At 41.4% G+C, this 18,988-nt stretch overlaps 1 protein-coding gene across 1 annotated transcript in view; it reads left to right on the plus strand.

Moving 5' to 3' along the window:
* LOC120543053 (NXPE family member 4-like) overlaps positions 1–18,988 on the plus strand; it is a 177,267-nt gene that overhangs the window by 69,789 nt on the left and 88,490 nt on the right. The window contains exon 2 of the mRNA XM_039775896.1: positions 7,817–7,971. Coding sequence (XP_039631830.1) covers positions 7,822–7,971 — 150 coding nt within the window. The 5' untranslated portion in view covers positions 7,817–7,821. The remainder of the gene's footprint in view (positions 1–7,816; positions 7,972–18,988) is intronic.

Genomic DNA, 18,988 nt, shown 5'->3' on the forward strand with positions numbered 1-18,988 from the left:
TTATCATGTTACTTATGTTATAGTGCTAATGACTAACAACAGAGATGCAGTATGTACAGTTAATCAGCAGCTCTAGTCAGGATATGCTAAACTGAAGTAGTGAGTCTTCAGCCGGGATTTAAAGGCTGAGACTGAAGGGCATCTCTTATGGAAGCAGGAAGACCATTCCACAGTTTAGGGGCCCTGTAACTAAAAGCTCGACCTCCCACTGTTATTTTATTAATCCTTGGAATCCTAAGCAGATCGGCATCTTGAGATCTTAATGTGCGCTCAGGTTTGTAAGTCATAATGCTTTATATGTTAAAAGGAGGATTTTGAAATCTGCCCTAAACTTAACTGGGAGCCAGTGTAAAGATTTAAAGAACTGGGGTTATGTGTTCATATTTTCTTGTTCTTGTAATAATTCTTGCAGCGCATTTTGGATTAACTGGAGGCTGTATAGAGAACAGTTTTGACCAGCCAGTGAACACCGCATTGCAGTAGTCAATCCTACTAGAGATAAATGCATGAATTAATTTCTCACAATCCTGTTTATTTAGAAAGCGCTTAATTTCCTAACATTTTTAAGATGGAAAAACATGTTTTGGACGACTTTGTAATATGTGCTTTAAATGACATGCTAGAGTCAAAGATAACTCCTAGATTGCGGGCTGATTCAGTAAAATTAATTGGGATTCCAACTGAGTTAAATGACGACAAAATATTGCTGTGATCAGCGTCATTCCCTCCAACAATTAACATCTCTGTTTTATCTGTATTTAAAGACAAGTAGTTCTCATTCATCCATTCCTTTAATTCACTAACACAACTAATTAAAGACAACATCGGAGAAACTTCATTTGATTTAAATGAAAGGTATAACTGGGTGTCATCTGCATACGAGTGAAAATTAACATTATGTTTCCTAATGAGAGATCCCAGTGGAAGCATGTAAAGTGAAAACAGTAAAGGTCCCAGTACTGAGCCCTGCGGGACACCATATTGAACTTCTGTGTATAATGATGGAGTACTGTCTGCACATTTCTGTACATACTGGAATCGATTTGATAAATAAGAACTGAACCAAGCGAGCACGGGCCTGTAAGCCCAACATCGTTTTCTAGCCTGTGCAGTAAAATAGAATGGTCAATGGTGTCAAATGCTGCACTTAAGTCCAACAACATAATTACAGTGGAATTTCCTTCATCAGAGGATATCAGAATGTCATTTACAACCCGTGTTAGTGCCGTTTCTGTACTATGACCAGTGCGAAAGCCAGACTGGAATTTCTCAAATAAATTGTAATGGTGTGACTGAAGCTGACTGGCGACTACTTTTCTAGTATTTTAGAGAGAAATGGTAAATTTGAAATAGGCCTATAGTTATTTAGTATGTGTGGGTCTAGGTCTGACTTTTTAAGTAAAGGTTTAATGACTGACACTTTTAGTGCATCAGGTACTGTGCCATGCAGTAATGAACTATTGATAATGGTTAGAATAGGCTGCAAGAACATCCATTGCACTTTTACTAGTTTTGTTGGCACTGGATCTAGGGAACAAGTAGTGGGCTTCATTTTAGTAATTAAAGTTAAGACTTCCTGGTGAGTTACAGGATTAAAATTATTAAAGTGCTGAATGCAATGTGCAGGGTCTGCTAAGCTAGTATTTGGTTTGTACTGTGATGCTGAGATCTGGGATCTTATATTTTTAATTTTCTCATTGAAGAAGTTCATAAAGTCTGTACTGCTAATATCTGTTGGTATTTTGCACTGTTGATCTGAATTCCCATTTGTTAATTTAGCCACTGCTCTAAAAGTACCCTAGGATTTTTATTATTGCTATCTATTAATGTAGAATAGTATTCTGAGCGAGCTTTAAAGAGGGCTTTTTATATTTATTACACTCTCTGTCCATGCAATTTGAAAGACATGTAGCTTTGTTGTTCTCCATCTGCTCCAGTTTTCGACACTCTAATTTAAGAGCTCGAGTATTTTCATTAAACCAGGGAGAGTTTCTATGTGCTTTGATCACTTTTGTTTTAGGGAGCCACTGTGTCCAGAGCATCTCTCAAGGTCACATTATAATGTGATATTAGCTGATCTAAATTGTTTTCCACGTTTACATTTGATGTTAACTGATCTAAATGGTTTTCCACAATTACACTCGACTTACTCAAGGTATCTATAAATTTTGAAGCAGAATTACAATCTAGATGTCGCACTGTCTTTGTTTTAATCTGTGAGTGCTGGCATGGGCAGAACTAAATCAAATGTAATTAAGAAGTGATCGGAAATAACTACATTTAATGGAGTAATATTTAAATTTTGAATTTCAACTTTGTAAGTTATAATTAAATCTAATGTATGGTTATGATTATGAGTTGGACCTTTGACAATCTGACAAAATCCTACTGAATTTAACAAATAAGTAAAACATTTGCTAAAAGTGTCAGTTTCCACATCAATGTGTACATTAAAATCCCCATCAGAACTACGTGATCATAATTTATAGCCAAATCAGACAGAAGGTTGCTAAATTCAGTCATGAACAATGAATATGGCCCTGGTGATCTGTAGACTAGCACTATAATTGTGTTGGAATCTGTTTTAATATTTAAATTGAATGCCTCAAAGGATGTAAAGTTGCCTAAATTTTTAGGAGTGATTTGCATTTTGTTACAATGAATTATTCCAAGGCCTCCTCCTCGACCAGAATCTCTAGACTTATGAAGGAACAGTATCCATCTGGTGACGCCTCAGCTAGGGAACAGTGTCACATTTACTAAGCCAGGTTTCAGTAAGAAGACACAGATCAGATTTTGTACTTAATATATATCATTTACCAAAACAGCTTTAGTGCCAAGAGAGCGAATGTTCAATAAACAGCATTTAAAACTGCATGGTTCTTTCTGAACTGCTGATATCTTTTTTGTTTTAATTTGAATTAAATTTCTATTACAGATGCCCCTGGTGGAGTGTCTGGTTTTATCCCTTGGTCTAATTATACACCTTATTTTTGGTTATCAATTAATTTATGGTTTGTATCAAGACTAAATTTACTGGATGCCCCACAACAGGGATTATGGGTAACAGCTTCAGGAAAATAACAGGTGGGATAAACAACAGCCTGTGATTTAAGATCACATGACTGCGGCCTGGATGGTGCTCTAATCAGTCAACCAGGCAGTTTTGCTGCCATATTTTGGGATAATACATAAGATCCCCTCCAGTTAGGATGAAGACCATCTCTTCTGAAAAATCCAGGCCTTTCCCAAAAATCATCCCAATTGTTCACAAATGCTATGCTTTTATTTGCACACCAGGTTTCTAGCCAGCAGTGAAAGGAATGCAATCTGCTATAAATCACATCCCTCTATATAATCTTGGTAAGGGACCAGATACAATTAAATTCCGACATTTTGTTTTAGCTTTGGTGCATAGAGATGAAGTTCGCTTTAATACCTCAGATTGCTGTAAATAAATATCATTAGTGCCGACATGCAGCAATAAGGTAGATACTTCATCGTCGCAACACGGTCCAATGCGGCCTTTATGCCAGAAATCTTGGCCCCTGCAAGGCACTTAACATTAACTGCTGGTTTAACATAGTTTGGAATTCTAACATTCCGCACTATGGAATCGCCAATTATGAGCACTTTATTATTCTCAGTTTCCACAGGCGCTGCGAGAGCTGAGAACCTGTTCTGGGTCCGAATTGGTGACCTGGGTGCTGGGGACTAAATTTTGGATTCTTAGACCACCGTCTCACTGTTACCCACTCGCCCTGTGGCTGAATTGGTGCTGCTGATTTCGGCCTCGCACTGACTACAGTGGGACCTGGAGAGACTGAAGCCGAATCAGATGTAGCCGAATTGTCTAAACAAACCGAGTCGATCCAATTTTCGGTTTGCCTAATCGCTATCAGATTCCTAACGCGGTCCAACTCTAAATTAACTAAACATTTTTGGCAGGTGAAGCTATCTGCACTGTCGGCCGGAAAACCTGAGCTGTACATACTGCAGGACACACAACATATAAACGTGCCCTTGATGGGCAGAGAGCAGATAGAACTTACATTAAGTGTTGAAGTCATCTTTGCCGTTTTTATAGATGCTTCGGCGCTTTCCGTGTTCAGCTGAATCACCATCGCTTTAAGTTTCCACCACCCGCTGAGCGATCGACTTTAATTTCTCACTGCCGGTTATTTCTACTGGTCAGCTGCGGCTTTACCTCAGGTGAACTTGCTCGGGTGCTTTCGAAGGGCTACGTGCCTGTGGGAGACGCCGTCGCTTGCTGATCCGCTCGCTCATAACCTCATTCCTGAATATATAAATTTAAAGTCGACTCAGGCACATTTTTAGTAAAATCAATGAGTTCCTAATACAACGTAATGAACTTAGGTTAACAAAAAAAACTTCAGAAAAATATTTTAAAAAACCCACTGTTTAGTTAATTCATTCAAAATGATGTATATGCCCGGCATTTTGAACACCATATTTATTTATTCTTTGTGTATGGGCGCATTTTCGTACGAACCTCACAAGCCCGATTGAGTGGCTTCTGTCGAAGTTTACCTTTCACTTGTACGAGTGAAATGACAAGCACGGAAATTTTATATATTCAGGAATGATTTTATGTATTCCAACGCTGACTTTATATTTTCAAAAATGACTTTATATATTCCGATGCTGACTTTATATAATCAGGCTTTGACGTTATATATAATCAGGAATGATTTTATATATTCTGACACTGACTTTATATATTCAAGTTTTGACTTTATATATTCAGACGCTGACTTTTATATATTCAGGAATGAATTTATATGAATTTTTTCACAGCCCCCAGCAGGGCTGTGATGCCAGACTACAACTCCCAGAATTCTCTGCTGGTTTCCAAATGGGCACCAAATGAAGAGCTGCTGTCATCTAGTGACTGGGAGAAATAAACACCCCTCAGAGACAGTCTTTCCCTGTCTTCTTCTTTTATGTCAGCCAGGGAAGGTGTTACACATGTGCCTGGTTGGGATGCCTGTCCATTTATTTGAGGGTAAGGAACCATCTTCTCCAGCTGGGAGAGCCCGTCCCTCCATTAGAGAGGCATTGCCTGGGTGTGACCTACTTCTGTCTCTCAGCCGATCTGTCCATTCAGGGCCTCCCATCCAGGTAAGGAATCTTCCTGACTCCCTGCCAGGATGCCCGTCCATCCCTTGTGCTACCTACAGCATATATATGCATATAGTTTCTGAATCTGTTAAGTTACACACAAATATTGGTAACTTGAAGGTATAAAACAACTAGCGGTGTTACCCAGCTTCTCTTAGGAAATTTTTTATCAAGACCTAATATTATTAGCTCACTGGAGCTGCTTATTTTTGAACATGCTATATACAATTGCCCAGGAGTAAAACATTCCTGCCATAGATCAATATATGCTTTTCCTTTTGACTGACTTTGGCTTTTGTTGATTATCATTGCAAAACAGAATTTTGCAGAAAAGTGTATTCTTTTGAATTGAAACAGGTTATCAGGATGAATGTGAATTTTGGGTGTATATTATTATTATTATTAGATGTTTACAATATTCATTTATTTACACTGTTCTTTCAAGCATTTCTTAAGGTGTTTTAATATCTGTTCAAGCTTCTATTTGTTTGTAATTAGGTCTTTTTTTAAGTTTATTAATTAGATTTACTCCAAAAGCCATATCCAGAAAAAATTCCAATACTGAATCATATCTTATTTGAACTAAATAAAAACAGCAATGATATTTATTAGCTGAGCATTTTAAAAGCAATGAATTGAATGTTTTCCATTTTGGGGTTGTTTTCTCTCTGTACATTTCTTATAGTGACTGCTTTGTGGGTAGAGGAGGAAGAGTTGGGGTCTCGTATGTAGATGACCAAGGAAATAACATTTATGAAAGGGTGAGCCTCAAAACAGGAGAGAAGTAAGGAATGTACAGAAAAAAACAGTTTGAAAGAAATAATAATGTGAACTTACGTTCAGTGTTCACCCCTTCTTTCTTCTGGCTGTGGGGAACCTGTTAACTAAGCTACACTACCATTTAAACTGGCCAAAGGGACATTACCACTCCCATCTTGAACTCAACGGCAATACTTCTCCTTTTGTTTCTCTCTCCCTCCCTTTCTGCATCTGGTGAAGCAATACCTAAGCTCACATCCACAACACATGGCACCCACATTCACATTTAAGCTTTATAACGTATTCCTTCCTTGAGCTTCACCAGACTTTCCTCTTTCTGCTTCACAGCTCATTCAAATGCTTAAAATGATCACATCTCTTTTGCCTGTATGGGAGACTACCCTTTATTCACTTGTCCATCGACCTTATTGGTCAGTGACAGTCTTTGTATACCCCACCTGCATGGTGACCTTCATTTGCATAAAATAGCAAGCCCCATTTCAGTGCTGTTCAGAGTAAATACAGTATATAGCATACTAGCATAGCTTACTCACTATAGTATTAATATTAAAATTTTTTTGACAACTTAACAAATACAGCTCAGCTAATTTTTTTTTTTCTATAAAGTAACCAAATTTCAATCAAATCAGTCAAAACATTTCTCAGATTTTGGGATATTTAGTCTTTCTACTGTAGTACCTGTTTTTACCCCTAAATGTTGATATATCTGCGGTGGGCTGGCGCCCTGCCCGGGGTTTGTTTCCTGCCTTGTATCCTGTGTTGGCTGGGATTGGCTCCAGCAGACCCTCGTGACCCTCTGATTAGGATATAGTGGGTTGGATAATGGATGGATGGATGTTGATATATAGAAATGTCTTTTCTTAGTGAATCCATACTTCTCTAAATGTACAATCCTATTAAATTTCAGTTTTTTAATTAAATAAGAAGTTGTAAATTTATTAAGATTTTTGTTGATGAGTGAGTGAGTCATCTTTGCATTTTATATATATATATATATATATATATATATATTGTCAGGGATGCCAGGGGCAACGACCGGCCGGGGCATATGAGGGACCAGATGTGGGTCTGCCCACCCTGGATCACGATGGGGCTGCCTTCCTGGTTGCTTTGGGGGCCACGGGTTGAGGGCATGGAAGCCCCACCCTGTAGGGGCCCTTGGTCACCGCCAGGAGGTGCCCCAATGCCTTGGGGACCTGTGACCTCAGCACTTCCGCCACACCAGGAAGTGCTGGGGGGTATAAGGACACCGGAGAGCTGCGGAGAACAGCCGGCACTTCTGCCACGCTGGGGCGTGGCCAAGAGGGGAATGCCGGGAATCACCTGGAGCTCATCCGGGAGACTATAAAAGGGGTCGTCTCTCTTCATTCAGGGCTGGAGTCGGGTGGAAGCAGGACGAGGCAGAAGAGAGAGTGGAGGCGGCCGAAGAGGCATTTGTGGCCAGGACTGTGTGTTGTGGTTTGTGCACTAATTGAACTGGGTCTGAGTGACCATATTATTGTAAATATTGTATATAATAAAACATGTGGTGGTGAAGAACAACATGTCCGCCTGTCTGTGTCCGGGTCGGCTCCACAATATATATATACATCTATACATGCTGTGGAGTTCAAAAGATGTATTTCTCTGTGCTGTATGTACCATTTCAAATAATGGTAGAATGATATTAGTCATGAAAGCCTCTATAGAAAGATAGTCATAATAGATTGGGAGCAAAAAGGACAAAGTACCATTTTGTAATTAGTGTTCTAATATTTAATTTTAAGAAGTTATCATGTTTCTGTTATCTTTTAAAAATGTCATGAAATAAATTAAATGTTTAAGATAATTTAGCAAATCACAGGTGAAAGAATGTATTGATATTGTTTAATTGTTTTTATTTTGTTTTTGACAGTTCAAATGGATGGAAAACATCTAATTTCCCCAAAAGCTGCCACCAGCAGCACTGTGGCAAATGTGCTACAGCACTATCCAACAAGAAAAAGAGTTCTGCTGCTTATTCTCTTTTTTGCCTTGTCTTTCATTACCATGTTTCATAAAATGAGTAAGGTAAGAGTACATTTTTTAAGTCACCAATTAGCTAAACAGAAAGAAACACTTTGAAATAGAAATCACATGAGGGCATAACCAAAATTGAGTTAGAGAACAACAACACAACAACAACATTTACTGTATTTATATAGCACATTTTTATACAAATAATGTAGCTCAAAGTGCTTCTCATGGAAGTACTTGATGATGATGGTCATGTGGACTTCTGGCCTTTAATCCATCAATGTAGGAACATCACAGTGCTTTGATCAGGTGGTGATGGTGGAGGCCACCACCACAGAAAACCGGGAAAAGAACAGAAGAGAGAGTAGGGGTTAGTACGGATTTTGGAGCCACCATGAATAGTAATGATAATTAATTGAATATACAGAGCATCAGAATTAAACTGAAATGAAGTTATAAGAAAGCCATGTTAAAGTAATATGTTTTTAGCAGTTTTTTAAAGTGCCCCACTGTATTAGCCTGGCGAATTCCTTTTGGCAGGCTATTCCAGATTTTAGGTGCATAACAGCAGAATGCTGCCTCACCGCTTCTTTTAAGTTTAGCTCTTGGAATTCTAAGCAGACACTCATTTGAAGATCTAAGGTTACGATTTGGAATATAAAGTGTCAGACATTCTGATATATGAGATGGAGTGAGATTATTTAAGGCTTTGTAAACTATAAGCAAGATTTTAAAGTCAATTCTGAATGACACAGGTAACTAGTGTAGTGACATCAAAAGTGGAGGAATGTGCTCGGATTTTCTTTTCCTAGTTAGGATTCTGGCAGTTGCATTCTGCACTAGTTACAAATGATGTATGTCTTTTTTGGATAGTCCTGAGAGGAGCGCATTACATAATCTAGTTGACTGAAAACAAAAGCATGAACTAGTTTCTCAGCATCGTTCAATGATATAAGAGGACTATCTTTTGCTATATTTCTTAAATGAAAAAATGCTGTCCTAGTGATCTGATTAATATGCGATTTAAAATTCAGGTCACAGTCAGCAGTTACCCCTAATTCTTTACCTCCATCTCCATCTTTAATCCTAATGCCTCAAGTTTATTTCTAATAACCTCATTAGACCCATTATTGCCAATCACTAAAATGTCTGCTTTCTCTTTATTTAGCTTGAGAAAATTACCATTCATCCATTTAGAAACACAAGTAAGACATTGTGTCAGTGAAACAACAGAGTCGGGGTTAATCAGGGGCTATTGACAAATACGGCTGTCATCAGCATAGCTGTGGTAGCTCACGTTGTGCCCCGAGATAATCTGACCTAACGGAAGCATGTAAATTGAAAAGAGCAGCGGACCCAGGATAGAGCCTTGTGGAACACCATATAGAATATCATGTGTCTTTGAGTTATAATTAGCACAACTCACAAAGAATTTTCTCCCTGCCAGGTGGGATTCAAACCAATTTAAGACACAGCCAGAGAGGCCCACCCACTGACTAAGGCGATTTCTAAGAATGTTGTAATCAATGGTATCAAATGCGGCCTCAGATCTAAGAGGATGAGAACAGATAAATGGCCTCTGTCTGCATTTACCCGCAAGTCATTTACTACTTTAACGAGTGCAAGTTTCTGTGCTGTGATTTGTTTTGAAGAAAGTAATACAGGGTTGATTAATAGAGTTTTCCAAAAGACATGATTTAATTTCTTACTCCCATTTTCATAAAGGTACCAGAGCATTCATAAAGGGTGCAATGTCTGACTTCCTAAAAAAGTAAGATCCTCTTGGACCATATCTGGCTCCCATAGTGTCTGTACCTCAAAGAGCTCCACTTTTTTCAAGGTTTATGTGCCTTCTTGTTCAAATGATAACCACGGAAAATTTTAGCAGCGTATTACTGTGGAAGGAAATGCCCAGGAGACCAGGAGGAGTGGAAAGTGAAGCACATGAGCTGTATTTACAGACACACATCAAACTCATAGTGTACTGAAAAGTTGATTCTCACCTGGATTTACAAGTCAATTTACAGTCAAGTATGAGGCTGTTGCAAAGATGCCATATTTGAGTATAAATATGTATTGTGGTCGTTAAAAGGAATTGTGGATCCACAATAATAAAATATAGGGGCACAAACCCAGTCGTCCCCATTTCATAAGGTGCAAATCCTGCAAAAACAAGCAATCAATAATGTTAAACAAACAAACAAGCTTCCAGGTTATGCTGGAGCCAGACCAAGTAGGGCTCTCTAGGCCTCCTGCGGGCACCCACGGAACCCAATAGGGCTGAGCCAAAGAACACTAGTTCCAATGATGCTCTGTGTGAATCTGTGATGCTGCTGCAACCCAGTGGTCTGCCATCTAGCGATCCAGGGGAGATAATTCCCTGTGTACACTATCTCCTCTGGTCCTTCTACTTTGAGGGTATCACAGCTAGGTAAGGTTCCTGGCTATCCCTCACTTGGCAGACATTATCTCCCAATCCAGCAGTTTCCAGCTGAGGTTCATAATGGAGTGTTCAACTTAACACGGCTCTGAGGCTGGTGTTCTATGCGTCGGTCTGGAGATAAAAGGTCAGGGAAAAATTAGGACCACTTAATACAGGAGCCGACATTAGCTCTCTCTTCATGTCACATAATGCAGTCTCAGTTTGGATATTCCATAACACTGTGTTGGGAGCCTTCTTCCTCAATTCCATCAAAGGCATGGCCTGTTCTGAAAAATGGAGAACAAACCAGTGGTAGTACCCCTCTAAATCTAAGAAAGCTTGTAACTTGTCTTTTCAACTGAGACCACTACTAATGGCGACACAAATGGACCCCTGGGGTTAGAACCAACCTCCGACCACCACATAATCAATTTGCCTCAGTCAACCACAAATAGCACTTCTTGGGAATGATCTACAGGCCACTATCACGGATGGCATGGAGGACATTCAAGGTGTGTTGCAAATACTTCTTGCAGGTGCCATAATATATATCATTATCATCCAGATAGACAGCACTATAGGCATTGTGGGGTTAGAGCACTTTGTCCACCAGACACTAAAAGGGTTCTGGGGTTCCATGCAGCCTGAATGGAAGAACATGATGCTCCCAGTGGCTGCTAGGGGTTGCTGAACACATTTATTTCCTTCTCTGATTCTGTCAGGGAAATTTGCCAATAGTCTTTTGTCATATCAAGGGTGGACAGGTACCAGGCAGCTCACAGACACTCCCGTTTTCATGGGGTAGGCATTGAAACAGGAAACTTGATTGAGGTGACAGAAGTCATTACAGAAACTCTAGCTGCCATTGGGTTTGGGGACTAACACAATAGGGCTGGACCACAGGCTATTACTTGCATCTATGACTCTGAGGTCCAGCATGTGTTGTAGTTCAAGCTCTACCTCTACCTGCTTGGCCTCTGGGATGCAGTATGGGCAGTGCAGCCTGTGACGATGAAGGTTCACTGCATGCTCCCATCGTCCGTCCGGGAGCCCTTGAACCCAACACCATCGGTAATGTTACCAATGAGCTAGGCAGTGAGGCACAAGGGAATGGTGCAAAAGTGCAAAGTGCTTTTATTAAAACAATAATCAAAAACAATGTTTAAATTAAATAAAGTGCAGTGCTTCAAAAGTCAATAAATAATCCATAAAAACAGAAGTGAAAAGTGGAGGTTAAAATCCATTAGAAAAAAATCTTTAAAACAACGAGGTTAAAATAACACAGGAAGCAATCCTTTAAAAACACAAAGCCCGGTGTCTTCTTTTTACCTGGCGGCTCCCCTGCTTCTCCCGCCTGGGCTTCTCAACAGGGGAGTCGCCATACCTGCAGCCCATCTTCTATACCTTGCTTTAGCTGATCGGATCGCCTCACTGACCCCTGGCTCCGGTAGGCTGCTCCAGAAAGCGACTTGGGTTCCACAGCGACCTTCGGTGAGAAACACCCACATCACAAACTCCTCAGGAACCGCTTCGGCCACACTACCACCACGCCCCCTCGCTAAGCCGCGAATGCTGTGATTATTTATTAAAACTGGCCTTTTAGACATGAGCTGAGGTCCCTAATATCAGTGACAGAGGAAATGGTGGCTCCCAGTTTCGTTCTCTGCAGGAGGCTATGGGTCTCCCCAAAGTTCAGCTGTTCGGTTTCAGTAGTTATCATGATAGTGGGAGTAATTGCTTCCATGTTGTTTGCACAGTCATAGCAAGGCTTCAGCAAGTTAATGCATTAGACCTGCTCTCTTCTGTTGGGCTGGTACACCAAGTAGTTGACCAGCCCCTTCCTCTCTTGCACTCCCAAGTGCTTTTGCCAGTGTGCAAGTAGTTTGGAGTGGGACGTGGGGACAAGGACGATGACCCAATCCTCCAGAGAAAACCTGCAGAGATGGGAACCGCAATTTAAAGCCATGCCCATGTGTGTGACACACCATTTAGAAGCTCCTTCACAAGGGGTCAAAGTTGCTTGAGGCAGTTATGCTTTGATGGACATGCTCAACCAGACTGCCAATCTGGGGATGGTACATTGAGGTTTTGAGATGGGAGATGCAGAGCAGTATGATGTAATCCCTGAAGGTACTCAAGGTGAAGGGCATCCCCTGGTTGGTGAGGAAATCCTTGGGGTTGCTGAGTCATGAAAAGGACACTACAAGTTCCAGGGCAATAGTCTTAGATTTTACCACCCACAGGGGTATAGCCTCTGGACATCAGCTGGCGTAGTTCTGAAGGATGAGGATAAACATATGCCCCCTTGCAAAGGGTTTGAGTGGACCAATGATCTCAAGACCAATCCACTCGAAGGGGATGTCAATTATTAGCAAGGGTACAAGGAGAGCAGAGTCCTTTCTGGGAATCTGGGTTTAGTTGGCAATCCAGACAAGACCTACAAAAGCGCAACACCTCTGTGTACATACAAAACCAATAGAAGCATGCTGTGATGCACTACAATGTTTTTTCCATCCCAGGATATGTTTCTAATATGTGGGCATGGGCCAGGTCACAAATCTTCCTATCAACATGGGAACAGGAGTAGGCTCTGGATCTCTCCTTAGACCACCCAATATAACAGATATTGGTCAGGATAAAGTGAGGCCAAGATGGTATGAAATTAGAGATGAGGTGACCATTTACTGAGGTTACTAGATTCCTTGCAAACCTCAGGGAGTCATCATTTCATTGCACGCATTTAAAGGAAGAGGGCAAGTAGTGAAACCAAAGTTGCAGTGAGGCAAGCGGATAAGGTGTGGCTTCTATTGACAGAGAGGGGTCAATAGTCATGGAAGTGGGTTGGTCTGACCTGGTGCCATCCTCATTGGCTCAGAGATCCGCTTCTTCATACAAAGTACCCACGCATTTACCTATTCATTTACATGTTGGTTGTCATCCAGAGCTGAGTTTATCTCAACTGTTAGACACTATTGATACCTGTCGGGTTTGATTTGTGGCCAGTCTTGGCCCAGGATCAGAGCATAAAATGGCCTCAAGAGCACCACCACACTCGGTTGATACAATTGCCTATTGGACTAAGATCCAATAGAAAGCGGTGGGGTACACCTGAGAACTGGGTTTTCATTTGTTCGCACTGGGCCTGAAAATTGAAGGGTGAGAAGGTTAAACATGGCCACTGGGCAGTTTCTTACTTTGGTCAACCACATTCCATCAAGTCCTCCATGAGGGGACAATTAATGACAGTGTGTCCAGATTCACCACACCGGTGGCAGCAGAGCTGGGAGGAGGGTTTGATCACATCTCCGTGAATTTGCTTTGCCCTCGGGTTGTGGGGATCTGCCAGCTTGTCTCTTCCTTCACTTCTCTGGTCATTCCATCTGACTGTCAGTGAGGTGGCACTCATTGATCTTGACTAGGCTCTGCATGTCCATCCAAGGTTGTCTCCTAACTTGACAGACTAGATGTTCAGAGAGGTTGTGGATCAGATAGTCCATTGCCACCATATCAACAATATTTTCAGCTGTGTGTCCTCCAGACATAGTGCCTGTGCCTGACAGGAGGAGGACAGGTCATTGCATACGAAGATCTCCCAAATCAGGGTGTAATAATCGGTTCCTCTTGATCAGAGGTCCTCAGTCACGGTCCTGGAGGGCCACAGTGGCTGCAGGTTTTTGCTCCAACCCAGTTGCTTAATATGAAGCACTTATTGCTCAAGTAACACTTCTGCTTCACTTTAGTTGTCTCACTTGTTAAGATTTTGAACCCTTATTGCTTATTTTAGTCTTAAACAGCTTTATTCTTAGTTTTTAATTTAATTAGCAATAACATGCAAATGACAAAGGAGACCATCATTTCTCCATTTAGCTTGTTACCATTTACACCTGTGTGTATTTATTATGCACTATTGGGTTTAATTAAATACTTCCAAGGAAAGTGAAGAGAAAAAAGTGAAGGACTATGAATTACTCATCCATTTTAGCCTTCAAATCATTTCGATTGTATCCTTAGAAAGGGGAAGAAAATCTAGGATATGAGAATTACCTGACATAGCAGAGTTAAAGCACTAAAAAGCCATGAAATTGACAAGAATTGCTTTCTAATTAATCAATTAAGTTAGAACAAAAACCTGCAACCATTGCGGCCCTCCAGGACTGTGATTGAGGAACCCTGCTCTGGAACATAATAGGGCCTCTGAACTTCACCAGAAAAGAAAGTTGCAAGAAGGTGTGCCTACTCATGTTGTGGCCACAGCCGGCTGGAGGCAGTCTGCACAAAGATAAACAAGTATGTCTCTATATCGTCCTCGGGCCGCATTAAGACAAACAACTGTGCAGGCCCTTGGATACACACAACATGTATGGCTTGCACGGAGTTATGGCACGCATTGGTATCCAGCAGCTCTGCTTGCTGGACTTGACATTGATTCACCTGTTCTGTGAGTTGGTGGATTTCTTCAACCAGGTTCAGCTGATTTACCATAATTCTAACTACGTCACTTATGGTCATTGGAAAGAAAATGTAGGTCCACAAAGAGAAAATACCCAGTTGTCCCCATTTAATAAGGTGACAAAAAAAAGTGCTTGATGGTGTAAAAAAAAAAGTACAGTCTAATGAGGAAACTTTTCACTTGGTTAATAAGCCTAGGATAGACTCAGTGGGAAGGAGCTCTGTCCTGTAGTCCACTCTGAAATTAAATGATGCCTTCTTCTAGAAACCTGTGTGTTTGTGTGAACAGAGAGAGGTGTGCAGACACTGCCTTCAGTGTTCCCCGCTGATAGAAGTTTCATCAGTAAGGTGCCAGCCTTTTTATCTGCAGAGGGAATACAGTTGTGTGTTGGTGGTTGCTGTCACCTCCCGCCTAGCACAAATGCTAACCAGGCACTAGTGGAACTCTATGAGATCATCAGCAAACTACAAATGACGCACCCTGAGGCATTTTTCATTATTGTGGGAGACTTCAATCATGTCAACGTGAAGTCATTTCTCCCAAAAGTCTTCCAGAATGTGAACTTTGCTACTAGAGGGGGAAGCTGTCTGGACACTGTTTATACGAGCGCTCCTGACACCTACAAGGCCCTACCCCGCCCCCACCTTGGCTATTCACACCATATCAGCGTGTTTATGGTTCCTGCATACAAGTCCCTACTGAAGTGCACTAAACCAGCCTATAAGAACATTAGAGTGTGGCAGGTTGGTGCTGTTTCAGCTCTCTAAGACTGTTTCGAATTGACAGACTGGGACATTTTCAGGGAGTCTGCTATGGATGGTGACTCCATCAATCTGGGGGAGTACGCAGACTCTGTGACTGGCTACATCTCCAAATGCACAGAGGATGTTACTGTTACCAAGGATGTTACCACAAGAGCCAACCAGAAGCCCTGGATGACGAGAGAAGTGCACAAGCTTCTCAAGATCAGAAATGCAGCCTTCAGAGACAAGGCCGCCCTCAGGGTGGCCAGAGCCAACCTGTCTCGTGCTATAAGGAGAGCTAAGTGGGCCTACGCACAGAGGATTAATAAACACTTCAGCAGCACCAGAGACACACGTCGTATGTGGCAGGGCGTTCAGACAATTACAAACTACAAGCCCAACCCACACAGCAGCGATGGTGATGCCTCCCTACCAGATGTGCAGAACAAAGAGCCTGCGAGAAAAGCAACACCTCCCTCCACTGACCAGGTACTCTGTCTCTCCATAAATAACGTGAAGAGGACTCTATCCAGAGTCAGTCCACGCAAGGCTGCAAGACCTAACAACATACCTGGTTGTGTGCTCAAAGAATCTGCCAGTCAACTGGCTGGTGTTCTCACAATCTTCAACGCAACTCTGAGCCAGTCGTCAGTCCCAGCATGCTTCAAGTTGACCACCATCATACTAGTGCCGAAGAAGTCATCAGTGACATGCTTGAATGAAGTGCTTTGAAAGGTTAGTCATGTCACACATAAGGACTAATCTCCCTGCCTCCCTTGACACTCTTCAGTTTGCATACCGCTCAAATAGGTCAACTGAGGATGCCATACGCTCTACCCTTCACCTCTCCCTGACACGTCTGTATATATAAAACACATATGTCAGGATGCTTTTCATAGACTTTAGCTCCACCTTCAACACAATCATCCCTCAAAATCTGGTTGTAAAACTGAGCAGGTTGGGCCAGAACACCACCCTCTGCAACTGGATCCTGGACGTCTTGACAGAGATGCCCCAGTCAGTTCGGATGGGCTGCAACACTTCCAGCATCATCACACTGAGCACTAGAGCACCATAGAGCTGCGTGCTTAGTCCACTATTCTTCACCCTGCTGACTCACGACTGTACAGCCATGCACAACACCGATCTTGCTGGGACTGATAAGCAGGGATGATGAAACAGCATACAGAGATCAGGTGGAATGGCTGTCTGCATGGTTTGAAGACAACAATCTATCTCTCAATGTCAACAAGAAAAAAGACATAATTGTGGACTTCAGAAAATCATATCTTGCCCACATCCCACTCAGCATTAATGGTTTAGATGTGGAGACTATTAGCAGTACTAAGTTCCACGGTGTGCACATAACTGAGGAACTTATGTGGACGCATAACACCTCATCACTAATCAAGAAAGCCCAGCAGAGACTACACTTCCTGAGGCGGCTGAAGTCAGCAAGTCTTCCCCCTTACATTTTTTTTCTATTGGTTTTTTTATAATTTCTTCTTCCTCCACCTTCCCCTTATTTCTTAAAAATAAACATATGTAATCGTTTACTTATGCATTTTGTTTTAGTACGCTAATGGGCCATCTGCTCTTATTTTTTTTCACTGATCAGATAGACCCTAAAGAAGGAAAGGTCATCTTTCCTGTGTCAAATAGATGTGTTCCTAAGAAACTGGAAATTGTTCTCGATCAGCTTACTGCACCCTGTCTTATGACAGACGCCTGTATGAATAACCTGCCGTTATAGCAAAACGGCTTTGTCAGCTATTAACCCAAAGTAGTTTGCAAGCTCCTATGTTTTGCAATGTTGAGTGCCAATTTGTTAATGACGCACCATTCAGACAGTTTGCTGACCTCATCTCCTCAAGCAAAATCATCACTGTTATGTATCAGACCTACCACAGTGGTGTAATCTACAAATTTGATTACTGTATTTATGCTGTGTATTGGTGCAAAATTGTGGGTATATAAGCAATAAAGAAGGTCAGATTCAGCATGCAGCGCTGTGGAGAACCAGTGCTGAGTTCCAGGATCGAGGAGTAGTGGGTCCCCAGCCTAATAGTCTGTGTTTATTTTTTTTAAGAAGTCCTTGATCCATTCTGCATGTGTGCTGATTAACACCCAGGTTGAGCAGTGTGGCAGAACTGAAGTCCACAGATAATATCCTTGTGTATGCCCAAGTGAGTCAGTGCATTGCGGAGAGCTGTATTAATGGCATCCTCTGTTGACCTGTTGACTTTGTAGGAAAATTTGTGCTGGTCTAATGTGGGTGGGGGTGAAGATTTGATGTGCCTTAGGACTATCTTCTTGAAGTACTTCATTATAGTGGGGGTGAGAGCTACAGGTATGTAATTATTAAGGCTGCTGATTACTGTCTCCTTTGAAACAGGCACAATGATGGCACACTTAAGGTATTTTGAGATGGTGCATAGTGACAGAGAAAGATTAAAAATGGTGCTGAACACCTCTGCCAGCTGATCTGCAAAGTCTTTGAATGCCCTTCCTGGGCCAGTGGATTTCCTTGGGCTGACACTGGGAAGTGTGCTTCTGACATCATTCGTGTTAACAGTAAATGCCATACTGTTAGTAGTTGATGATGGTGCCATGCTGGTCTCTGCCTCAGTCACCTCCTTCTCCTCAAAATGAACACAAAAGTGGTTGATTCCCTCTGCTAGTGAGTTGCTACTGCTGATGAATGATTCTTTGCTGCTTTTATAGTTGGTAAAATTCTGGATGCCTTGCCATACACATCAGGAATCTCCATCATTGAAATGACCTTCAACATTCTGCCTTTAATCTGCTTTTGCATTCTTAATGGCTCTCTTCAAATTGGATCTGGCAGAACTATATAATTCACCATTTTCAGAACCTAAAGCCTGTATTGCACTCTTTTAGCTGAAACTTGATGTCTTTGGTCATCCATGGTTTGCTGTTTGAAAAGCATCGAATGTGCTTGCTAGCAGTGACACTATCTACACAATTCTATATATAAAATAAGACATTGGATGTGTACTTCAATTTGTCTTGTGCAAATAGGTCCCAGTGTTTGTGCTCAAAATAGTACTGAAATTGAATAGAAGCCACTTCAGGCCAGGTTTAAATGATATTCACAGTTGGCTTTGTTTTGCTAAAAAGAGGTCTGTATGAAGGTGTGAGAAAAAGAGATAAGTGGTTAAAATGGCTTAAATAACGTTGCTATAAACATTAAAACTTGTCCTATGTGTTTTGGCCTGTTGTGGGACAAGTCACATGTTCGTAGAATTTAGGGAGGACTGAACCCAGGGGGTTAGCTACCAAACAGTCGGTTGGCCTTTAGTGGCATTTTTCAATAGCCAACTGTTGTTTGATTTCTGAAGTGGTCTGTATTTGTATTTCTTTATAAACCGATAATTACAAAATAATAAAATAAAATAAATTGAGACAGAGTGAGAAAGGTATACATTCCAACTT

Source organism: Polypterus senegalus, chromosome 13 (assembly GCF_016835505.1).
Source record: "Polypterus senegalus isolate Bchr_013 chromosome 13, ASM1683550v1, whole genome shotgun sequence".
NCBI lineage: Eukaryota > Metazoa > Chordata > Cladistia > Polypteriformes > Polypteridae > Polypterus > Polypterus senegalus.